A 26,131-nucleotide genomic window follows, 5' to 3' on the forward strand; every position below is an offset into this window, starting at 1 on the left:
GTCCTCTCTGACACCACCCCTGCACCCTTTTGCGATGCACTGTGGGTCCAAATCCCGCTGCGCTTGTCCGATTCTCTCCTTCTCGGCGTGGTCTACCGTAGCCCTTCTTGTCCCCCTGAAGATGACCAATTCCTCATACAAACCCTTGAGCAACTCTCCTTCAACTACCACTTCACTCATCTCCTGCTGGTAGGTGACCTCAAAGCTCCAAATGCCTCCTGGATGGAGCTCCAGCACGTCGGATCAAACGGACGTTTTGCAGTGGCGCTGATTGAGGTCGTTCAACAGAGCGCTTGGACCCAACATGTCATTGCACGCATTAGATACCGCGCGGGCCGACTACCATCCCTCCTGGATTTGGTCATCACCAACGAAAGACTTTTCGTTGATTAGGTGACAATAAACGCTGCACGGGGACATGCGGACCACTGCGCCATCGGGCTGGAAATCGCAAACCTCAAACGTGGTTTCGAGACTTCCGCCGTGCAGACTTCTCACGAATGCGCACCTAGGAACAGCTTCAGTGGGAGAATTATATAGGACCATTGTCCAGAAAGTGGGAACAGCTTCAGTGGAAGAATTATATAGGACCATTGTCCAGAAAGTTCACGAGGCGAACGCGATGTTCGTCCCAAAAGAACCATCATGCAGTCAGATAAGCCGCAGGCTGCCTGAAGGAATTCGGTGACTTTAAGGAGAGAGTTCCAAACATTTTTTTCAAAAAATTGACTGAAGGAGACGCGGAAGATCAGCCGGCATTTCCGGAAATGCGTAACCGCTGTAAATCAAAAGTCCACCAATGGGACATACGTGAACAAGCCACCATCCTGGACCTCGCTCGAAAAAAACAGAAATGCACTGTTCACATATGTGAGATATTGCCAGAGAAACGAGCCATCCGCGTTCTTTTGGAGGGATATGAGCGGAGAACCAACTATTACCCCAACAGTGGCATCTGAGGTTTACATAGAACGCAGGTATATATTCAGACCCTGCGTCCTCGTCAAATCCACTCTTGTCAAGGCGGAACTACGAACAGCCTCCAACCGAATTGGTCTGCACGGTGGAGGACATTCGTCAACTCTTGCACAAGATCAACCCATTCTGCGCGTTGAGGCCGGACGAAGTCTATCCAAAGGTCCTGAAGGAAACGTCGTCTACAGTGGCAAATCATTTATACCTGGTGTTTCGTCAGTTCCTTAACGATGACCGTCTTTCCTCTGTTTGAAAGGAAGCAATTGTCTAGCTAATCTACAAAACTGGTGACCGACTATCGCCTGGCAGCTTCAGACCTGTAAGCCTCACTAGCGTGCCGTGCAAGCTGATGGAGCGCATCCTGAGGCGAAGTGTCTTATATCACCTTACCTCCTGCAGCCTGATGTACCCATCTCCCAGACCGTTCTTGCGTGACAAATATCCCCGTGTTCATGGACAGCCTAATCCAAGTCAAGGACGAGAAAACCATATCGACTTTTCAAAAGCATTTGATAGGGTCCCACACGTCCCGCTGCTTCACAGTTTCGAGCCTTACGGGATTCAATGGAAAATTCCACACGGGATCAGGGCGTTCCTATCAGGCAGATCATTCCGGGTGAGAATAGGCCTGGTCTATTCTTCTCCAGCGCCGATCTCCATTGAAGTTCCGCAAGACTCCCTTCTGGGACCACTGCTGCTTCTGATCTACGTCAAAGATTTTCCAGATGTTCTCGCAAGTCTATGTCCACTTTTTGCGGACGACTTGAAATCTTGGAGTTTTCGTTCCAACTGGGTGCAGACGCTGCCAAGCAGTGGTCGTTGAACTGGCACCCTTCTCTAAACGAAGAAAAGTGCGTCCATATTTAATTTGGAAGAGACTCAGCAAATGCCTTTGAGAAAGGACCAGAAAACATCATGAGGATAGATGCCAAAAAGGAATTTAGATATATGGGTCTCCTCAAACTTTTCCTATTCGCCGCACCATGAGAAATCGACCCAAAAGACATTGTCCCTGCAAAACAGTTCAACGGCTAGCCCCAAATGCTCATTACCGCGTCAGCTAGCTCCTGGCTTTATTAAAATAGCACAACCGTTATCTCCCCGGCCTAAGGCTCACTGATCGAATGACACTCAGTACAAATCAGGAGGCGCCAAATTTTCTTCCAATGCCGACCGCTTGTATCACTATCTGAGTGTGCTGCATACTTGATGAGCGAGGGAGAATTGATTATGAATTGTGCTGTGCCCCTTGTACTGTGTAGGCTTTATCTTGGTAAGCGCAGCCAGCCTTTGGTTGCTGAGTCCATTAGGCTATATCTTCACCTGCTTTGGTTCGCATGAGGACGATTCGGCTCTCTTTTATCAATAAAATCCATGTTGCATGATGAGTATCCTTACTATTGGTCTCATCGCATTCTCTTCACTTCCTGTATTAGCTGTTCCAGATGTTCTCCTATGGGTTTATTCAACCGGTAATGAAATGCGGTCAAACTAAACACTTTTTTGAGAAACGAAACGTTTTCTTTATGGAAAAGCATTTCTGGTGCTGGCAACTTCCGACATGCATACACAGCCTGGGCCTGGGGACGATTCCCCGTGATTTCGGATTGCCATTTTTGGTTGTCACCAAAGGCGAGGGGGTAAACTCTAAGTGACTTGAAGGAAAGAATAGTTTGCCACTTCACTTCAAGCTGCAATGAACAAGACGTGGATACCGGCGACAACAGCTCAAGGGCATAAGCCACCGACTCCGTTCAGTTGCATAAAATTTATTGCCAGTATTTTTTGGTTGGGTATCTCCTCGTCTGAGCTGTACATGTTCGCACTAAGGTATGACTTAAGCGATGAAAGACAGCGTGGTCGGATACTGCACTGATAGCATTTGATTGCTGCCCGTTACTGTCAGAAGCTTGGTTGCTGCTCCGAACTGTAGTGCGGTAGCCGAACATCTTAATCCCGTTATTACTGGTAACCTGACCACCTGGCAAAACGAAGGATGTAAGAAAACATTACGGGACATTTTTCTTAGCTCGCACTGAGTTGGCCGCCTGTGATTGTCCTCCATCTCCCGGCATTATCTCGTAATTCTGAGCTCAACGAGGCCGAATTGAAATGTCCCATCGTCCACCAATTTAACGCTCCACGCCAAAAAGATGCCATCCACATGCAAACCTTCCCTGTAGCTAAAGAAGGCCACATTGGCTTCTTACGTCATACACTGTCCAGTCGGCCACCTGAGATCGACAGCTACCGATGCAGTTGTAGTTTGCCATCTACAGTCGATTCAACATGTCTGTTACTTCTTACTGTGTCAAGCGCACTGGGAGAGGATTGTCCCCAAAAATGTGATAGAAGTGATAAAAACTACTAGCGCCCACTTACAAAAGTTAAACAAATTCAACGAAAAATGGAGCTGACCTGTAAAGAAACAAAACCAGGTAACCAAAAGCGCACTGAGTAGACAGCTAACGAAAACCTAGCATCTTGAACAAACAAGATGCATGAAAGTAGATGCAGTCGTTTCACGGACTACCCATCTACAAAATATGTTTGGTCCAATGGCCTGTGGTTTACATTCAGCCACTCGGGACAATCCTTGTGAGGCCTTTTAAAGCATGACGTCGTGCCTAAACCCGTCGGTCACCCTGTTAAGTCACTTGGTAATTGTATAATATACCATTCTAGGAGAGTAGTATCGGTTGTTGACAGGTTGAGGTCCACGCGCTTCCTTGTGAGTCTGTTATCATGGCCCTGAAATGACTGCATTTTGTCATTAGCCATCGCCTCTTGAAATCGCGCCCGTCGTAGGAAGTGACCCACATCTTGAACCAATTATAAATGGTGGGGAATAGCAGTTGCTTGCTCTGCCGTCTCTTAATGATTGTCTGTCGGATTGTGAACTTGTTATCATGAGCGATTGTTTGAATGTGCCATCTATGATTTACAAGACAACAGCGAGATTTCATAGAAGTCAAATGGCCTGCACGGACAGAACTAATCATATGCTTCAAGAAAAGGCAAAAAGACAACTTGAAAAGGCCACAGATCCTCTCGAAAAATTGCGTAACGTTTGTTTATCTAGGGGCGCTAATGGAATAGTTGGTCTCGGTCGGTGAGTTACTTGATATTTAGCAGAATTTGATGTTCACACATATCTGCAGACAATTCCGGATTATCGATGATGACGGAAATAAAAAACTGTGCTTCAAAGAATTCCAGAAAGGTTGTAGAGATTTTGGGGCTGACCTAACAAAGGAAGAGATTGAAGAAATTTTTCACATGATCGACAAAGATGGTAGTGGGAGTATTGATTTCGAGGAATTCCTTCAAGCTCTTCGGGTAATCGTTTTGGATGCCTTTTTATTCCAGCCTGCAATGAGCAAAGCCCGTCAGGAAATCGTTAACAAGGCATTTATGAAACTTGATAAAACAAAAGACGGCGTTATAAAGGTGAGTTACAAATGAGAATGTTCCTGTTTTTATTATTATATGTTTATCCGCGAAAAACTTGTCAAATGGTTCGTAATTTTCGGCTGATGCTAATAATACAAAGTCACGAAAAATCTCCCGCCCTTTCTTTGCTTACGACCTGTATCAGTGCAATAGATGCCTCATTTTCGAACGTACAGTTATGCATCGTCGCTGTGTGGTGCTTAAGGTATCACGGATTTGTGTCAACAGTACCCACAAGACCTGTATGCAGAAACCGTGTAAGCCCCCGAGGATTATACTTAAAAAAGTGGCACCTTAGGCAAAGACGGAGTGCAACTGGGTCAAACACTTGAAAACGCTGTTGCAGGGCAAAAAAAAACAAATTACGGTTACATTTGTTAGTAAAATCCCGCGGAACCTTTTGTGAACTCCTCATAGGTCACAAAAATGAAAAATCGAATGTTTGTGTTAATAGTGATATTCGTAATTTTTTTATGAAATGCACATATGTAGGTCAACCGGTGGTTCTGAAAAAATTGGGTGCATATGGATGAAAGTAGATTAGGCCTGTCACCTATGCACTTCTTTTAGACCGAACCAGATTATGTCTAGGTGGTGAATCTTGAATATTATCATCATCGCACGTCCATCAGTTTTGGCTCGCGCCTCCAGGTCTAGAAGTTACCTAACAAGTCCAAGCCTAGCAACTTTTCCATGGCCCTAACAAGTGCCACTACAACAACGTCAAAGACAAATGGAGCATTGTGGTATCCTACTGAGACTTTCACACCTGGTTTTCATCTTCGAATGCAGTTCGAACCCACCACAGCAAACTTTTGCTCTCCAGAGACTCAATGCGAAAAAGTCATTTCCAAACTATTGTGTCAAGTGAAAGAGTTAACAAAGTGAGGCATTAGGCAGCGATTTATATAACTGAGGTCTCAATTCTTATGTCACTTTCGTGGTCGACCACTGAATTTGTTCCACATATTAAAAATACTTCATGTCAGGTTGTTAGAACATATTTAGGAGTTTCGGCAAAGTCTCCGTGATTCAAAATGACATCTGCCCTCTCAAAACCCGTAAAATCATATGATGTTTTATGCAGTTCTAGCGGCGTGTGCCTATATCTTGAGATCTTTGAAAACAACACATGAATCACACACCTTGTCTTTTCGGCACAATTCACGAAATGCTGTGTTCCATCTAGTGTTCGGAATATGAGCAGGCGCTGATAAGCTGTTGTATTGACTTGAGGTTTGACCTGTGGTTTGACTCCGAGGCCACTTTTCTGTTGAATAAGATATATCCTGAAGGAGTTTACTTTGCTCGCTTGTGTAAATGCTACCGCACACCAAGTCATTAGGAAACATCAAATTTTTTATTCGGCCTGTGAAGCAATTTGCTGATGTAAATGTTGAACAATATAGCTTTTATTACCAATCCTTGCCCACTGGTAGTCATTACTGCCCACTAATCGCAGTTATCTTTCCGTGATTTCGCAAGCAGCCTGCTTTGCGGTAAATCGAGAACAGCGGAAAGGTACTTTCATGGATTGCGGCAAGTAGTATGCAGCGGTGAGATCTGTCTAACGCTTTACCGAAGCCTGTGAGTACTACATTCGTTTGAGGTCCTTCATTAGCTAGCCTTCCTCAGCATCTGTGTGCAAACGCAGAATCGGTTGATTTCCTTGAGTGGCTGTAAACCTCCCGCTGCAGGTGGCTGCTAACCCAACTTTTTAGATAGTTGACGGTAAAATAACTGTTTAAAAGGCTGGTCAGGTCGTGTTTGCCGCCACATCTATCGTCGACTCTTTATTACTCCACCCCGTCGATATGTCTTTAGTAACTGAATGACTGAGGACGGTGGCAAAAGTGAGGCCACAATGAGACATTATCAGTGAAAAAACTCACCAGGTACACCATAGGCGCAGAATCTAATTTATTTCCGTCGTTGCGTGGCTTAATTTATACTCTTTTCCATAGTTAGGTTGTTTTTTATATTTACGTGGACTTTTGCTTGTGACACGCTAGCGCGTATGTTCAAACTATCAGCAACGCTTGTTCCAATTTACCTCCACAATTTGACAATCTTTGGCGTTTAATTGCAGTAACATACCTGCCTTCATGAGTCAGTGGTTTTTGTACGTAACAACCCGTTACGTATGTAACAACTACGTTGCCCCTATAAACTTCACCACCAAATCACTAATTTGCAAAATTATCCCACAATTTGCACACTTCATTGCTGTTCTATCTGATTAACACTTGTTTCGCAACAGTGTCTGATATATAAGGAGAGTTGAAGTCTTCGTATATCCAAGTTGCGCCTCCGACTGAAACGTAACCAGTTTCCAGCTTTGTCTGAGATGATTCCATGCTACAGCAGCATCTTTTTTCCCTTGATGGCTCCAGAGGTGAACGAGTACCAGCAAACATCACCACAGAGAAGTCAGTCTTTTCATAAGATTGGTATGAGTGTCTCCACCCTAGAAAGTTCAATTCAACCTCTAGTGATACATTAGCTTGAAGCGATCCATGGTTACCGATAACTACTGATAGTCCGGCTACTGCGGATCATCCTTAGTCCTGAATTTTGGGTTATGGGAGGATTTCCGCCGTCTTAAAGAGCTCAAGATTGGTTTACCATCAAGCTAAACAAATTCTTTACTACTAGAAAGAACAGGATCTTAACAGTGTTGAGGTTTTTGTAGTCTAGCAGTCTAGTCTGTTTACAAGTTTATAGCCGGTAGTCGTGACCTGTAAAGACCACTTAGGTGGCCTCGGGTGGGTGGTCCCTCTAGCCTTATTTTTGACGCAGATAAATCCTAGCATCTTGCCTTAGAATTTCCTTTGTTTACTAAACTGCTTATAGTTATCCTATTTGCATCTTATCTTGCTGTCGACGTTTGGTTTTCCGATGCAGGTTAGCGAAGAACCAAAATACATTTGGTTGAAGGAAAGATGAGTATTTTATTCTTTGTTGATCTGATGCCTTTGCGCCAAAGATGCTCTTGAGAACGCTACAACACAAAAAAGTTACTTACACATTTTAACCCAGACCGCCTACATGAGGTTGGTGTTCATTAATTCAAGTGTGAGTTTGAATACTGTCTCTCATTTTTGGCGTCCTATGAAATGCTCTTTCTGCAAAAATGTTCAACCGAAAACTGCAAAGCCGATACAATGGCTACAATCACTGGGAAATGTTTTTACCACCTAGCATGAAAACCCGTTTTTAGCATACAGATGACTCACCAGACAAAATTAAATATAATTCGTACGACCTATTGTCGCACTACTCTATCCACCGTCCACTGCATTCCTTGCAGCAGACTGACTCATTCCAAAAATCAAAGACCTTCATCGCCGAGCGACCGCTTAGTATATTTTTTGAATTCACTGAACACTTATGCTGTAACTTGGAGGGATTTCCAACTACTAATCGCTCGTTATCTGAACGAATGCGAGTATCATTATTATTCCTTGCTCTCATGTTGAGGCCTTGGTGTAGAATTATTGAGAAACGTGACAACTGACGTTTTTAGTCTATTCAACTTGGTTGGCATCCATTGAAGGCCGGTGATCATATCCTTGTACGCTAATATTTTTTTCTGTACGATAAAATGATTACCCACAAGGTATTCTTTAGCTAATTTAAAAGAACCACCAATCAACAAATCTCAAGAGCACACCTTGTTAGCAAATTTATCTCATTGACAATAACGTAGTGAACCTAAACCTCAAAGGCTGGAACCCACTGCTTCACTGAAACTAATTTCTGTGCCATTCGTTTCGGCACAATGTATGCACATGCTCGGTGCTGGTTGGCATTTCTATAAAATTGGTCCTTTTGCATCTACTGTTCTTATGGATCCAGTAACCAATTGGGACTGGGTTCCTCATTCCAAATATCCTAAATTAGGAGGGATGCGAGATACGCAAATTGATCACAAGTGTTTACAATAATATTGCGGGACTGATCACAATAGAAAGTGTCAGAGGCACCACAAATGTCAAGGGGACCGGTTGAGTATATTCTTTACACATGGAATGGAATAGAAAAATTTGTCCTTTAATAACCATCTAGTTCTCCTTGCCAACTGTTTGTGGATCACACGTTACTGCACCTATATCCATTACCGAAACATATAAGAACCGGATTTACGTGATTTGTCAAAGGATGAAAGAGGAACATCTGGATGACCTTGTTTCGGTATGTCATAAAACAGCGGGATTTATTATTCCTTAAATGACATCTTAGTAAAAATCCGGCTTGACTTAACGGGATGAAACGAAGATAAGTAAAATATTGGTCATGATGGAATGACAAAGTCTGTTCAGTGTCATGATAATCATCAACTTTTGTTGATTTGACAAAAATACCCACTTTTATAGTTAAACCACCGGCCGCATTCAAAACTGGGCATCGAATGGTCAGTTCTGCTCCTGTTATCTTGTGTCCTCTGTGATACGTTTAGTCAGTAAAAGAGCACTTCTTTTTCTATACGCATCGATTCAATGAGATGGTGAAATCGATAGCTAACCACGAGTGATGAGCTGCTCAGAGAACGAGTAAATACATAAAAAGATTTAACAAGAACAGCTTCACGCCCTTATTCGATTTATGATAGCGCCTTTGAGTTCTTTGGTTTTAAATTGACTTCCATGCGGATAGGTTTATGGGCATCCTGCTTCACTAATCTAAGAATATTAGTTTTTATTAATATCTCAAAATCGGGTGAGGCAATCATTATTTTTAGGGTGTACTGTAATGATGCGTTTCGATATTTTTAACGCTTCAGCTGCTACGCCAACAAGCAACCAGCAAACGGAACACCGCATATCTTTGTGACATTGTCTAGTGATAAAACGCAAATGTTTTGTACCCGAAATGTTTTTAACCGTTATCTAGGATTCACAGGAATTCTAGATAGGATGGCATTTTTACGTTTGATGAGATGTAATGCAGCTGCCGGACAGGCGATGTTTGTGCGCTGTGGTAAAAGTGTACACTAACAACATTCGATGGAGGGCCACATTGTCCATAAACTACACCAGAAAGCGGACACGACTGTCAGCAGGGTGTGAAAGGCGTTAATTTGTTGATCAGTAAATCCAGGTGCTGAAAAAGCTGTTGAACGATTCTCATTTGAAAGGTTCCTAGGTTGTGTTTCAGTGTCCTTTGTGGGAAGATTCATTGGCAAAGTGTAGAGAATCAGCTGTCGGCGACCAATCCTAACAAAATACCTGGGTGGATTTTTGCGTCACCATCACTTTGATTTCCACCGATTTGCAAGAGTTTTCCTCTGAAGTTTCTCTACAGAAGCAGCTTAGGTGAAAAAGCAGTGATCTGTGTATTGCTTTAACTGGTATGCTTGAAGCAGAACTTCGAGGAGAGTTCCGTAGGAAAACTGGATATACTGGACGTTCTAAAGTATAAGCACGTAATACCTGTCCGGTGTGAAGAAGAAAACAGTGAAAGCTTCAGTTTTTATGTGCGTTTTGATTTTCTGAAGAACTTGCTTGATAGGAAGTGTATGAGAGTGCATGTGTAATGAAAAACAAAGCAATCTGAATTTAATTTCCGACAACTATGATGTGGGGTTAAAATAAATTGTCCCGTAGCATCTTTTGTGATGATAGGAGGCAGCAAACAAAAACCCACTTGAGTTTTGCTGCCCCATTCCAGAAAAGCATTTGCGTCCTCCTGAGCCTGAACAGATGTAGTGATCAAACATGGGTTCACATTGAGCAGTAAAAGTGACCGGAGCCCGGTAATTAGCTTAAAGTATCCAAAAAATGTGCTCGTTTGACACAATATAACACATCTGTTTAGGGACAGATGAAAATTACTGCGCACGCAAGGTTGACAAAAGGCAGAACTTCTTCTGGACTAGAAACCGTCTCGTGCTGGCCGATATGCTTTGAGCATTAACTGCTCACGCGAGCTTAATATTTGTCCACTTTTTATAACCTGCCGGTAAGAAATCGTTTCACTGTACTTTTACCTTCCAGGTGGACGATTTAAAGGGTGTGTACAATTGCAAACATCACCCAAAATATATTAATGGTGAAAAGACAGAGGATGAAATCTTTGTTGAATTTTTGAAGACGTTTCAGCCAGCGGATAATGCCGACGATACGGTAAGTTGCTGGATCATAAGCGAGACAGCCACAACGGTTAGAAAATTATACTTTGATCTTAAAAAACAGTTGAAATAGTGGAATGTGTGACACAGGTATACTACCAATGGAGCATCAGGTTACATGCCACAAATTTACGATAGGTTTCAATGTAAGGAGACAGGTTGATCTGGATTAGGTGTGAGATGCGAAAACAACTGCAGACAAAACTGGAAGAAAATGTTCAAAAGTTTCCGAGAGAATTTTGAAAGATTAGCTCGAGCAGGCGTCAGCGTGCTTATTGGCTTCGATAGTGAGACGCAGCTTGCCGCGTGCTTTGATAGGCTTGTTGGTAGACACTAGATCTTACCCCACTCAAAACAGTGGGTCGTGGCATCCATAGTATATGTGAACCTCATTATAGGAATTCGCGGTACGGTAACAGCTTCAACCCCGCTATATGAAGGGATAAATCTTCAAATTTCTTTGAATACAGCCGAAAAATTACGGGACCGCAAAAGCTTCCTTCTTCAGCGTGTGGGACTCAGGATAAGGAAACGTCAATAGAGATGAGGAATGGCAGGTTACAAAGCGTATCTTGATGCTGTCAGTCAGGAAGCCGTGGGAATAGCACACCATGACCTTTTAGAGTATGAGCGGCACCTAATGTAACTTAGATAACCTTGCAGGATTTTTGGGCCAGTTTGTTATTTCGAGTGGGTTTGAGGTTGTAATGATGGAAAACGGTCATATTACATATCGTAACCCAATCGTAAATTGATTATGATGGATAAAGTAGTTTCCTGTCAGCTTGATCAGACCATGGTCACTTCTACCCCTTGGAAGCAGCTGCAGCATACACTTTGGCTGAAATCTTTGCAAAAAGAATCCAGGAACAACAGACATAAGATCATGTCGTTGATTTTAAATAAAAAAACAGCCAAGTAGGCCAAATCTGTAACGAAATCCTCCGTAGCGTTGGGCGGTATGCTGGTCCGTTCTCGGAAGGCAGTCATTTTTATTCTACCTATGGGAACTCATTCAGACATCTTTAACATGGCATATATGCAGGCTGTGAGATCGCTGTTCGTTTCTTTGACACCGGTGTTAAAATTGAAACCCTCTATCATCATCATCATCATCATCATCATCATCATCATCATCTCGACAGTATGACATCAGCGCTCCACACCGATGTTTTGCTGCCAGTGCAGTTCATGGTTGTACGTGGGCTAAGCTACTGTCAGGGCACGCACATCTAGACAGGAGGATTTTTAGGGTCCTCAGCCAAATCCTTTGGCTCAAAGGCCTAACCGCAAGGAATAGATTTTTGGTGAGAAATGCAGATGCATCAGCATTTCAACGGAACAAGTCGCCACATGTCCTAAGCCCCAATCTGAAGGAACAAGAGACTGTTCCTCATACCTCTACCCATTGACCGACCTGGTATGAAAGACCCTGTGGGTGTCGCGGGGACACCCATCAGTATAGCTCAATGAGCCGCTGAGGTGCGCAAACTGTCACACCACAGTAAGGTCCAGTCTCTTCGTGACGAGAAGCCCTCCAATCGGAGGATGCCATCTCAGAAACGAAATACTGACAAAGAGAGTAGGCACTGACTCATCAAAATACGGAAGAATGTTTCAGGCTCTTAATTCTATAAACACTGTCGCTTGGTTTTTAAACTCGAAGGGGTTCACACATGTACTTTTGGCTTCAAACACTACATGGTTTTCCTGAACAGGTGACAAAAGAGGAATTTTTCAATTACTATAATGGAGTGAGTGCGTCCATTGATAACGATGCTTATTTCGACTTGATGATGCGGACTGCATACAAATTGTGAACGCTTCACGTAAGAAAACTATTTTTAGATTGGTTTGGGTGGAAATGATCAATGCTTATGTAGCTTGGTTACTTTAACTCGATGTGTATAGCTTGCTCATCCACGTAATTTGTGATGATCATTTGCTTGCAGTTGACTTCTTTCACCTTATCGCTAACTATGCACAGTAATATGCTCCATAATTAACAATAACTAACCTTCTTGCAGCAGTAGCTTGCAGCTTTTCATTATTGGTATATATATGCTCCATATATGTTCCATATATGCTCACTACTTTTGATACATTTGAGTACATATCAGCTTAATGTAAAAAAAGCATCTTCCATACATTCCTCATGGCTACCATCTGACGAATTTTCAAACACAAATTTCGAGCATAACCATTTTGAACAAAACGAACGCAACTGAGAAGAAACCGCAAATTGACGATCTTCTATTTTCCGCAAGGACGGCCTGCCAACTGAGCGGTTAATTGCTTCGGTGACTGTCGAACCATATATTTGCCTAATCGATTTAAATATGGTGTCTGTGGGAGACATTTGGGTTGTGTGCGTGATATCCACACTGGACCGGGTATTCATATCGTCCAGATACCCAAAGGACTTTGGTGCAAACTAACATAAAATAACCGTTTGCTGAATATTCAAAAGCAAAACGCAAGAACATGCAGTGGGATCGAAACGACTCGCACCGTGGTGAGGTACAATAAAGCATATTTTCGTTCCCACCGCATACACATGTGGTTCGCGTTTCAAGATCTACAAGATCGCCTAGCTTCTGCCAATACCACAAATTTCCAAGCGGCAAGTTTGTACTGGATGATATTAGTGCAATTCTGCTGTTGTGTAAGACAAAGTTGTGCTCAGAGATGGAGAAGTTTCTCCTACGTACTGGGATGGATTTTGTAAGTATGTATTGATCAGAAAGTTTTAAAACTATATCACCGTTCTCAGTCAATTCAAGAGCGTTTGGGACCTATTGGATAGTTTCAGAGAGGTTTGGTAAATCCACCGGTTGTTTAACAAACCTCTTTGAAACGATATATTTCTGATCATTATAGCGCTGCCCAAAGCGCCGGCCCATTTCGGTTAATGGCCATAAATTAGAATATGTAGATCTACCATAGTTTCTTCTACCAAATAACAAAAGGATGACGGATGAACAACTATGCTCTGAAGATGACGGCCAGTCCAAATAACTGATGTCGAGTTACTGTAAGTCTTCGATAAACTGAGGATTGGGATAGGGCACGTATTGAAGATGACTGTTTTGATTCATCGCCTTTGGTAGCTTATAAACCGAATTGTATTTTGTAATGTCGGTCTATCCGGGTGTCCATCAACCAAGAGTGGGGATCTGATCGAAACATTACTTTCCTTTTACAGATGGTCAGTTGAAACATTAGTTATTTATCGCTTTTATCCCAGCGTTTACTTTTTCCAGATGTGGAGTATCTTTTTAAGTGCTGTGGACTTGAAAGTGAGATAGTACAATGAGCGCATTCCCAGCTACTTCAAATAACATTTCACATCCGAAGTAACTCTCCACCTCTGATCGCACTGCATGAAGGATAGAGCTATGAATGATGTGCGTATGAACCCAGCAAGCGATCTTGGGCTGTGCTTCCCATTATATTGATTAGTGTACATATCTTACAATCGTCAGTGCCCTGAAAGTCACCCACATACGACAAAAACCTTGTTTACCAAAGCGATAGTTGGAGATAGTGCTACTACCGACAGTTTCGACTGACGCTCTCATCTGAACAGCCAATTCCCCGTCGTAGTGCAGTTATTCTGGTTTATCCACACTAATTGACGTAGATACTAAGCTCGCGTTTCGTTAGACTAGAGGCACTGAATTCCAGTAGGATTCCTATGCGTTTCAATCATACCAGTCACTTCGTATGAAACTTTCCTTTTTTTCGTGCTTACCGCATGTATAATTATTCTGTATACGTTAGAGTGCACGGAGTTTCACGCTTCTTTCACTGTGGTAAAAAAAACTCGGATCCTTAAGTGAGAAAAAAACTTCAACCGCGTTTTGGGACGAGAAAATTGGGCAGACCAAGTGAAGTCAAATTCACTGATAAGTTGCTGACAGTCTATTCTCCTGCTTACCGCGCACGAGCGGTAGCAGATTCGAGCACCCGTTTGGTGGTGAGAACATATTCCGATCCGTAAAATTTGATTTGACCGTAGTCAATTGGGGCTGTGCATCTTCAGAGGAAACATGAAAAAATACAGACTGATTTGAGTCGTATAGTTCTTTGAGAAGGACAAACCAGTGGTGCATCGGGACAGCAGGACGTTGTTTAGGCGATGTGCAGTTTGAAGCATGCTTCGTCTTCACCTGAAGATCGAAGTGTACATTCTCATGTCAAAGTTCAAGGTTGTGCAGGCGCGACGGCGTTCCCAAGGCAATCACCTGTGAGTTGGAGCGAATAACAGCGGGGATGAGGTAAAGATGGCCTGTTACCTAGCAACGAGCTGTGAATTAGCCGGGATAGTCCCAGTGGGGGGGAGTATTCAATGTCTTCCGTTCGACCGGTGTCTTGTGATCCGTCCGTTATTAAGATTTTCTTTTGTGGTGCGCTTCTTTGCAATTTTTAAGTAGACTTGCAACAGTGGATCGATGAATCCTGCAAATCACCTACAAATCGATATCCGCTGTAAATCGACAATCACGGTAAACCTGTGTTCGTTACAAGCAATGTAATCATTCAAGCGCTGTGCTAAGAATTCTTAGGATGGCCCAACTGCTGCATTTAACTACGTTCATGTCCTGGACGCGACTCACTTTTCGCTAGTCCGTGTGGGAATTTTTCACCACACTTTTGTGATGGGTAGTAATTTAGTGGCTCTCAAAAACTCATGCACCGGCTTGTACTAAACGAACAAAGGGTTCCTATTCTCAAATTCAACGCCATTTCCGGACTGCAAGGCTTTTGCTCCGTTATCAACCAAACAGTTGAACAAAATTATGGCGAAATGTTACTGAAAATTATCTTGGAAGACTGTGGCAATAAAAACGTTATGGTGAAAAAGTGACGCTTAATCGTGCGGTGGGACTGAGTCACAGTTGAGTTAGCTTTTTATTTTCACTTGCCGATAGATTAGGTAAAAACACACCGGTAAATAACACCTATTAAACAGTATTACCCAAGTCAAAAACATTGTTTAATGTCGAGTATGTTTCACGTATGGAAGGATCGCAGTACATTGGACAGGTTGTCATATAAGTGTAGAACACCTGCGAGGAAAGCAGTCAAACTGTTACAGAATAAAGACAATCCTTCCAGAACTGGGCTGCCCACAAAATGACCTGCAGGTCTGTTCAGTCAGGCGAGAAAACGTTTGGAACCGTTTGAGTAGTCATCGTTTTTGGAAAAGGTTGGTTACAATCGGTAGATTTAATAATGGTGAACGTTTCGCCTTTGACACAAAAGCTTCGTCAGGTCAAGTGACTAGGTTACGAGATACTCTGAGATTTAAGGCAGAAGGAGAACCAGTCAGCTAACTCAAGCTGTTAGGTGTCAGCCAAGTGATTTTGTGCATTAGGGTGGGTGATCTAGTGTTAGGCCGATGGGGGAACCTACATGAATTTGGGTTCACCCTAGGGTCTAGTTCTTCTAGTTCGGTTCAAGACACCTAACGGAGATTTGGCTTGACTTAGCTGATTGATTGTCCTTCCGCCTTAAATCTTGACCAACCTCGTAACCTAGTCACTTGGCCTGACGAAGCCTTAGTGTCAAAAGCGAAACGTTGTCCGGTAACAAATCTACCGATTGTTAACTAGGTTTATCGAAACGATTTGCAGGTTTGATACCTCTTGTTTATGGTTTTTATTTATTCTTTTCGCTACTCACTAGGGCATAACAAAATAGCACAACGACAGGTCTAGCATAATTCAAAGCTTTGAAACTTAGTTGTACTGCCAATCGATACGTATGTGTGTCAAATATGTTCGTAGTGAACAACATAAAGCTTACCTCCAACTTTTGATCTCAGGGCAATGAGTCTGTTCCATCTGCATGCGGATTGAGCAAGAATGCTCAGATGGAACCCAAAACAGCATGGCCAAACCAAGTAAAACCAGGTGAATCTAAGAAGAACCTGTTAAAACCTCACGTAACTTTACCCCGATTTGTTGAATATTCTGACACCTGGCCATCTCTAGTCAAATGCAGTACTACTGGTTTGCTTTCATGGTCCACGTTATGTCCTCGGCTTTTCTAACAGGTGACCAAAGAGGAATTCATGAACTATTACAGCGGCCTCAGTGCATCGATCGATAATGATGCTTATTTTGACTTGATGTTGCGGAATGCCTTCCGGCTATGATCAGATTTAGCGTAAGAAAGTCACAACCGAATTTGCTGATTACCACACAATTTAGTGCTTTGTGTTGTTACCTTTGCTGTAGATTGCCTCCATTTGACCAGCTTGGTTTCCCATCCCATCCTTCATTATTGATACAATGCATGAAACTAGTAAATAATCATAACAGCTCTCAGAATAAGGCGCACAAAGCACTTTGTGTTTTTCAGCACACATTTTTTGCACTCGCTTGGGATACTGAGTAAACGAAAAAAACCAAGCAGTTTTTTCTCGTTTCGTGCTTGGAAGTGATACACGTGTTGTTAGTAGTGAAGTTGTTGTGTCCAATCCCATCAATTGTCCTGGTACGTAGTGAACATCAGATTTTTAGTGTGACAAACGTTTTCTGATCAGGTGAGTTTTGCTGCGGTCAATAGTCATCTGATATCTAGCCAAATCTGATCACGTGTTCCATAGAAGAATACGTTATTCAATTTGAATAGTTAGATTTTTTTGACTGAAGTGCGAAAACGCAAGATCTGAGAGTGCAAAATGAGCCTCAAAGCATTCTAGACACAGTAAAGAGACAACTATTCCGGTTGATTCAAGGTACCACCATTGCGAATTTACTGCATAACAAAAGGGTATTCCCATGAAAAAACTTTCCGAATGGCAGACGGTGAACGTCCGACATCTTTTCTGTTATTGTTCTCTCGGGATTCTGCCCCCATTAGGGTGGACATTTTTTCAGACAGCCAGCGAAAACATTTTGGTGAGACGTAACCGTAAGGTGATTCCATAGCCCCAAAAACCAGCAAATGCGACTCAGCTATTTACCCAACTTTTGATCAAAGAGTTGAAAGTAATTACTGCAGCTTCCGTGTAACGCATCAACTGTTTTGATGAATATCATGGAAAATCACTGGTTATACCATGTAACAGACAAAAGTAGGGAGCACATTAGTATTCCGAGAGAGTTACAAACCTTGTGGTACCCATAAAGCCGAAGATGTTGTGTGAACAGAGCTATTCCAAAGTGATTTGAAGCTCTCGGAGTTGCCGAAAGTTGATGGAGTGCAGGACAGTCTTGATTTGAGCTTATAGTCAAAACCTCTCAAGCTTTTTTTGAGCTCGGACGACCAGGCAGTTTTGAAAAGCCCTGATGTTTTTTGGGATCTACACCACTGCACCATAAGTGGATGATACAATTGTCTTGTTATGGTAAGGAACGTGGTATAGGTAGACCGGAGCTCCGTATACCTAGGGTCTCAAGCAGTTTGTAAGGTACATAACATCCAATGGGACTCCATTTCGGGTTTGTTCAACAGCATTTTGGAAAACCAAACCAGTTAAAGGCAGTGTGCTTCTATAGCCCAATAAGCGTCGGAATGGAGTGGCCCGGAAACCGAGCTTGCATGCCAATATTTGTTTGTTAAAGCGGCGTCTGTGGATCGGAGAAAGAAATGGGAAAACATGTTCGCCGTACAGCTCAGAAAGATAAACTCCGAACTGTGGCGACAAGCTCACGTTCAAAGAGTTAATTGGGGTAAGAAAGAATTAGCTTCATGATGTAACGTTGATCTGGATTTTTTTGACTGTTTTTTGCAATGATTAGCATTGAAGTCATGTTTACATATTATCGCGTATCGTTGTTGGGTGGTGCGGTTATATGCACAGTACCCTTGCATTTCACCTCTGTGTTGTGTGTATTTTAATGCTTCCATAAAATCCGGTGAAAAATTCTAAATCCAGCTACGCGATAGTTACAAAACGAAATAACTTCGTATATCTTCTTTCTATTCCTAAACAGCTTGACAAAGGCGAGTTCCTCAGTTACTATGCCGCTCTTAGTGCATCGATCGACAATGACGCTCATTTCGATTTGGTTTTACGAACTGCTTACAGGCTGTAAATGCAACTTCGCCAATACTTCTGTGGCATTACCACAAAAGACCAAGTTTATGTTCACTCCAAGTTCTGCCAGTTATCTGATCGATGTTAGTTTTTCACCTTCCTTCAGCTTTGAGATTATCGATTGGCATGTTATATCATGCCGCACTACTTTTACTCATCAGGCTGTTCAAACTGTTGGGTCAATAAATCTGTGACCGATTTGTCTCTTGTGATACTCAATAATGAATTCTTTGAAGTTCCCTCTGATGAGAGTTTCACTACCAAGTTAATAGATAAGACGAAATTGATAATCATGATTCAAATGTCAATATCTCTGTAGTTGCTTCGCGCACTTTTCGTTGTGATTCCAGTCCCAAAATAATCAACCATCCGGCCTGGAATAGTCCCCTCTCAAGGTTAAAAATTTCGTAATCTGAAAAACATCTTACATGACCGAAACTAAACGTTGTACATGGTGCACTTGGAATGTTTTATTTATTCCAGCTGCTTTCCGATGGAATGCCTTAATTTGTTGGCCTGTATAGCAAGAACCGACGATCACAAAAAGACGGGTGTCATAGTGTTTTATCGTGGGTGGCCGTCTATTGGTTACGCCTTCACTGAGCCTGCCAGACTACGCGAAGACAGAGAACTCAGTACGGTCGTATTGTCGGGACAAAGCATACAGAGCGTCTGCGTAAATATATAGGATAACTAAGTGGCCAACTATGGTCGTTCACTTGTTAGTTCTGTACAGCCAATGGCGGTGTTCCGGTCGTGAACAATTTCAGCCCCACTCTACTGGTCTTATGTTGCTAAGCCATGTTTGGTGGGCTCCGCCAACGCACCTGCTTTCCGGACGTGTCGTAGCGATGGTGATCTTGGCGATGCGTCACTCTCTGCACATGTACTTTTTCTATGTCCGGGTGCGTCCTGACACAGTGAAGAAGTTTTCAAGCATGTCGGAAATTCCATCCAAGTGTTTACTGGGAGGAAAAAAATCAGCCAGGCAAACACACTGCAGCCGATTGGCTACCGGTTGTAGATTCAATCAGTATAGGAAGAGATGTTCGGTCAGCATGATGGGTCAACACTGCAAAAGTGCACTTTTAGCCTTCGGCGTAACTGCCCCAAACACGACTAAGTTCATCATTATTAGCCTCGTTACTAGCATTTATGAAAACCGCGTACTTGTTGTACAGTGGTTACAGCTGCCGCAGTTACGTTCGCCGGTGATTTCGGCGGGTTGAGTGTGACAGTTGGTTTGTTTCAGTGATGAAGGGTGCTTTCATCGCGTACATTTGAATTCGCGTCTATCTGTAGGCGTCGTCACAACGGGGTTTAAACTGCATCCTCACAAACGACTTGGTTGTGTGTGCTCATAAGTGGACATCTCTCAGGCCACGGATAGGTTACGTGCGACCTTGTAAACGCTCCAATGAGTGAGAATGAATCTCAATGTCCAATGAATGTAATGCATACGGCTAAGAATACAGGACGTAGCTGTCATGCTACTTGTTAGTGTGCGGTGACTGCGGCTTCGGCGCCTTACTCCAGTTGATGCATCCCCTGTGAAGCTCCAGTGACGCCCTCATACATTCAATAAAACCTTCAAGTGGGTATTGAATTAATATTTCAGTAATGATGTTGGTCGTTCGAACGCACAGTGCTGAAAGGATTTTCTCAAATGAACGCTAATACACAAAAGACTAATATGGGCAGATGCTCAGGTGAATTTGGGAGAAAGTTGTGAATGGCTCTAAACTTCGTATAGACGTAATACACTCCTCATAGATTTGCTAGTAACTCATCGACAGCCGACGACCGGTTCCGCCTTTCTTGAGGCTCATCAGGTAGACGCAGTCCCCTAGGGGGTCTGGTTCGGTACATTCAGTTAGCAGTGGGGGACGAGCTACTTCCTAGGTAACTGTTCTTTCTAACTAATCAGCCAGTTAGTCCCGACTTGCCCATAACGGGGCTAACTTACCAGCCTGCGTAACGGTTGCCACCGTGTCACTTGTGAAGTGCCCTTGCTATTCCCTTATACTTGCATTCTTGATGACCTATGCATTTGGTCATGAAACGGCAGGTTGTAATTTAGATACCGACTTGACATTCAGTATATTTTCAGCCAATGTACAATAACCGGCAAGCTTCACCTACTGAGCGTCTGTGGCGCTAGGAAGTCTAGACAGGCAGGCCAATTGATCGACAGAACCAATATATGTTACCGTTCGAGGCGTCGAACTTAGCACTCACCACTCAAGCGCGAACAAGTTCACCTGTTGAGACAAAAAATTCAAATGCGTCCAGCTTGAGCTGGTGAATTAGTGGTAACATTCTCGACTCGCGTGTCAAACGTGAGGAGCTCAAACTCCGGCACGGCCGAGGGTATGCAGTGCTGATGAGCTCTAATAAGAGCGAAACTCGAGTCCAGTTCTACTTTCCTCTACTGTGGACTCAGGAGAATGATTTCGCCAGGACGAGAGGGCGACTCTTTAAACGAGAGTGATATGAGCACGCATTCTATGAATCCAGTAATCGTACCCAAAACATCATCCGCATTAATCTGTTGGTACATTCGACCACCATACCCAGCGCCAATGGGCCAGTGAGCCTGTACCTCGCAATCCGTTTTCGGTATTCAACTGGAGACTTGTTCCAAAGGCTTTTACCCTACCCATGATAGCAGAACATCCCAGCACTCCTAGGTAAGTATGGGTTCAATGCTGTCACTGAGACTAAATTGCCTCATTGTCTCTGAAGCGGACTGGTCTTCAATAGAGTAACTCGGTTCTGGCTGAAGGTGTGCGGTGGGGTCACGGCCGGTTCGCTGACCTGGACAACCTTTGATTCAACAGTGTTCAAAAAGTAAATTAAGGCGTGGACGGTCTTTTTAGCTTGGCACCTCCATATTCTATGAGGCAGACTAATTCTACCTGAAAGGATTCTAATCGAAACTGTTGCCTTCTTTGCACTCCTCCGTACAATCTCGCGACGGAATATCGGGGAGCTACACATTAATTAGATGATCAATGAGCTCACCAATACTGAGCAACAAAACACAGTGTCATTATAACCTGGGCTTCCGCTAGAACTGATTTAAGGTAAGAGTACGATACATATCAATTGAGTAAGACTAGTGGTCAACAGAGTGTGTGACGAAATACTCAAATAAATAAGGCATTAAGCATCGTTCACCACCAGGAGATTCATACCACGAAAAAATTTAACACAATGTAAGCAGGCATTATTCGCGATCAGGCTGCCGGTAATACAGGCAATGTCCAGTAATAAACGCTTAACATTTTGAGAAGCAGCCAAAATTCTGTAACATTCGGGATTGAATGGGAGAACGCAAGTCATTTCATACTTAATCGCCTCTCAAAGGGAAGCTTCTGTGTGATAGATTGTCATTTTTTCAGTCTTGCAGAATCCTCTCTTAGTAAGGGTGAGGCATTAGTTACTCTAGCACGTGCTTGAACAGAGAGGGGTAAATGACGAAAAGGTTCAGAAAAGTGCTTCATTTCGCCGCGGGTTTGAGACTGACGCAAGCCCTCCGTCCTAATTGTGGATATTTTTGTTGAGGTATTTCACACGACAATGCACTACCGTAGTTAAAAGATGACGTAAGATGTGCGTCAGTCATAACCCAGAGGTATTGTAACTCAGCAAATGAGGCAACAGACGAATCCGAAAGTATTCAGCAATCCAAATTGGCGGGAGTTGGTATGTTCATTTCAGCCCTGACCTAGTCCACCTACGTTACCAGTAATGGAACCTAAATAACAGACGAAGTGCATCATAAAGGAGTGTTTTTCTGCACAGGGCCTTAGTCCGCTGTTTTTTGTCCGACTGGAGGATCGCATGAGATCATCTGCTGCAACGCTCAGCACAATTAAACTGGTCAAGTGACAGAGCGAAGAACAGCGCGAAATGCATTTTGTTCCTTACTAGCTGTAAGATAGTCGGTGCATGTTTGGCACCGAAACTGCAGCCATTGTACTGTTATTAACTGCGATCAGTGTTTACTTATTAACAGTTTGCGAGAGGAGTTGTGTACCCTCAACTAAGGCGAGCATTTAGTAAAATCAGTTGTCTTACTGCGGCCTCCATACAGCCTAGCGAAACGATCGGGATAATGTATTTGTAACTTCGCAGAAGCGCTCAAAGCGGCAGTAAATTATCAACCGGCTCTTGTAGAAACAGCAGTATGATACCAACAACCATCTGGATGGCCAATACAGAACATTTCACGACCGTATACTGCTGCATGTTCCAAGCCATCCAGTTCTGTTTTCATTTACTGAATCAGCGATCTGATTATGGGTCTTTTTGTACGAGGTTCGAAATGCAAAAGGGCTTGAGCATTGGTGCATCAACTTCTTTTTTCTTAGAACAGCCCCAGGTTAGTAGTGTTTCAAGTACAGTGGAAAAAGCCCTGTGTTACGGCTAAACAATGGTGGCTAACATTTCAACTCAGTAATTTACGTGCATCAGGGACAGTGGATAGGATTGGAAAGTTATCACTAAGTGCCGCTCTACAAACATGGATGAAAGCTACATTGCAATATTGACCAACGGATTTTTGTTCACAAGTGTAATACGACAGACCTCAAGATGGTTCAGTGGTTAAGGCGAAAAATTACTCATCACAAGATCCGTGTTTCGAACCTTACCTCGACATCTTGGCTGCTCCTGTTTAGACCTGGGCAACCTGGCAGTATCTCGACCCTTGTGCTTTCTTCGGGTGAGATGGCCGCTATGCAATAGAAGGGCACAACGGCCAAACCATTATTTTACCATTTTAACACGACATCTCCCCTGTGCAGGCGTAGATATAAGGGCGTCCACTTTCCTCAGTTCAACGGAATGATGTCTAATCAGAGGCCGAGGTACGCGGGTAGTTTGGCGATACGGTGGTTGACTGGTTGTTGTCATCCCAGTTGAGTGGGGCAGAGAGAAGATTGCTTAAACGTAAGTAATGTGAACGTGAGATGCCCAGTTTATGAATAGATAAGCTTAATGTTCGTTAGGTTGCTACTACTGTTACTGTCTTAGATCCATTCACTTCTCAGAAAACCTGTTGTAACTTGTGTTCAGCTATCGCCCCACCAATTTGAGGTACAAGCTCTGGATGCCGTGACGCTGGTTTCGTGCCCAGTCTTCCCCAACTCATGCGATAAAGAGCAGGCAGTATTGCGGCAAAAGTTGTGGACGGAACACGCGTGGCGATTTCGCCCCCTAACAACAATCTGCCGAAGTACCCTGTAGCCGAAAATGACTGCTGCGTAGAACGCCATTCAAGAACACCCAAAACTGTTTTTTTCACTTTGAGGATGTTTGGAGATTTCTCCCGAAACTATGCTGGAATCAAACAGTGGTTTCTGGAAAATATAATATTCCACGTGGAAATCAAAACAACCAAGGCAAGTTACTGAATATATTGTCCACTTTTTACAAGGAATATAAAGTTGTACCAACTCTCACGCACTTCTCTTCCGACTGGACAAGCCGCTGATACAAACGAAGAGAAAACAAATCATTTCCTCAGGGCACCTGAAGCTTCACTTTATTGCTCACCCACCTCTTTTTGGACTTGCTCACACTAACAGCGAGTATGCAGTCACTACGTTATCTGACCCCTCTCTGCTATGACGCACAAATATTACCGATTAGCCACTCGTGGTTAAATAGTGTAATGCCCGAATATTAGACGCAAGGTAGTTGGTCTCATCGCCCTGAGAAGTGCACTCCGCTGTTAACAAGGATAGAAGAGCTTTAATCCCAAGCAGTGAATGAGTCTTGGTTTGCTTTGGACGAGTAAAATTTGATCCCCTTCATCTTAGCTGTCCAGAAAAATGAGGACCATGCTGCAGATGAAGCTGTCTATTAGTTCGATTGTTTCTGTTAGGAGACTGTATCGTGCTTAGTTGCTGAAGAATTTCTGTAGCGCGGAAATTTCAAGACAAAAAAGTGGATTACCTTGATTCCAAAGACACACCCGCATCAAAACCAAACAATCATCCGGACTGTTGCTTTCTGTTTTTTATAGGGCCAGTCAAGATGCTGGTACTGCGTCACAATCAATCATTGATAAAATACGCTACTTACATGATGGATGATCAACTACCTGTAATGATTCAGAAGTAGCTCGCCGAACTCTGGAGCTGCTCAAAGTACAGGTCAGTTGGTCACTACCCAGCTAGTGCTTGTCCTCGTAGATGGCTAGCGCCTTATCTTGTTCATGGTCTCACCTCAGCTTATAAGGCGTGAGATATCTGGAGAGTTGATCAGAGGTAAAACAAAACACACATGCTTCTTCAAAATGCAAACCCCCTTCCAGTGCGACAAGTAGCAGCTGTTCAAGATGGCTGTACGAAGAGATGGCTGGATGTAAGTGTCAGAAATAGTTAGTAAACACCCTGCCCAACCAGGACGATCAAAAAGCATGTGTGGAGAATTTCATCAACCTGCGCAATACGCTTGTTGTACAAGGACTTAACTCACAAAAATAAACCATATTATCGCATAACCAATGTCTCCCGGAGTTATAGTCGTTTGGGTGACCGGTGGACGCAAAAACGGGGATGGTGCTAAGCCTGAATACTATGAGTCTGAACTAATTCGGGGCATCTGTATAAGTTCATCGAACAGTGTGGTGAAGTTGCAACTAAACCAAAACCTGTGAAGGAAGATCAACATCAGTTCTTGGGTCTTCTGTTGACCAGGCGAACTAGCCCAGAAGACCAACTCTAGGTTGCCACTCCAAATCAGTTATTTCCGAACCCGTAAAGTACACTCGAAAAGAATATCAAATAGGCCACGGGAGGAAAAATGAAATGCACGGAAAGACAACTTCTGCTGTACTGAGTCAGAAATGTCATTTGATTCGTAATGGCAGTGGTTTTTGTTCAAGCAGCCTCTCCATTCGACCCATATCGAATCAAATAGCAGTGGAGTTGATATTTCGCAGTTCGGCCTTGCCGAGACTGAACCCTGAGTATCTGGAAACCAACATAATAGTGCCACCACTCCGGCGGCACAAGCAAGATGCAGCCGGGTTACCGCGCATGAGTAGGCAAAAATGTCCAGACTCAAAAGGTGATTAGTCTATCGGGCACCTTGAACATCGGCGTTGTTGTTGTAACGGTTGTATAAACCGACCGACGAATCAGTCAGGACTTCTTCGGTCAATTAGCACCACGCACTTCTGAGACATGTAGGAAGGCGTTTTGTCGGACGAAGGTAGCCGCACGAACCACCTAATTTGTATTCACATTACTTTGTTTCAAAAGTGCTCCTGCGTCCGGACAATAGTTTCGCTTTTATCAGAGCTCATCAGCAGTGCAAAACCTCTATCGTCCCGAAGCATGAGCTTCATACACTCTACAATCTGGACATGGTATCAAGCCATGATACGAATTTCAGGCGCAGAATTATTCACAGCTAAGCATTGTTGCGTACACGACTATACAGTGAGCCTTTGCCTGAGTTCACCACATCAGGTGGTTTGAGGCAAGGCTGCCTTCTATCACCAT

General features: G+C 43.3%; 1 protein-coding gene across 1 annotated transcript; it reads left to right on the forward strand.

Moving 5' to 3' along the window:
• Positions 1–3,911: 3,911 nt before the first annotated feature.
• On the forward strand, positions 3,912–18,783 carry T265_06308 (hypothetical protein; the record flags this gene model as incomplete). The annotated part of the gene is made up of 5 exons (XM_009171535.1): positions 3,912–4,087; positions 4,137–4,425; positions 10,425–10,553; positions 12,277–12,387; positions 18,508–18,783. The coding sequence occupies 4 exons, from the start codon at positions 3,912–3,914 to the stop codon at positions 12,376–12,378; spliced, it is 696 nt and encodes a 231-aa protein (XP_009169799.1).
• Positions 18,784–26,131: the final 7,348 nt, after the last annotated feature.

Source organism: Opisthorchis viverrini, assembly GCF_000715545.1.
Source record: "Opisthorchis viverrini unplaced genomic scaffold opera_v5_127, whole genome shotgun sequence".
Lineage (NCBI taxonomy): Eukaryota > Metazoa > Platyhelminthes > Trematoda > Opisthorchiida > Opisthorchiidae > Opisthorchis > Opisthorchis viverrini.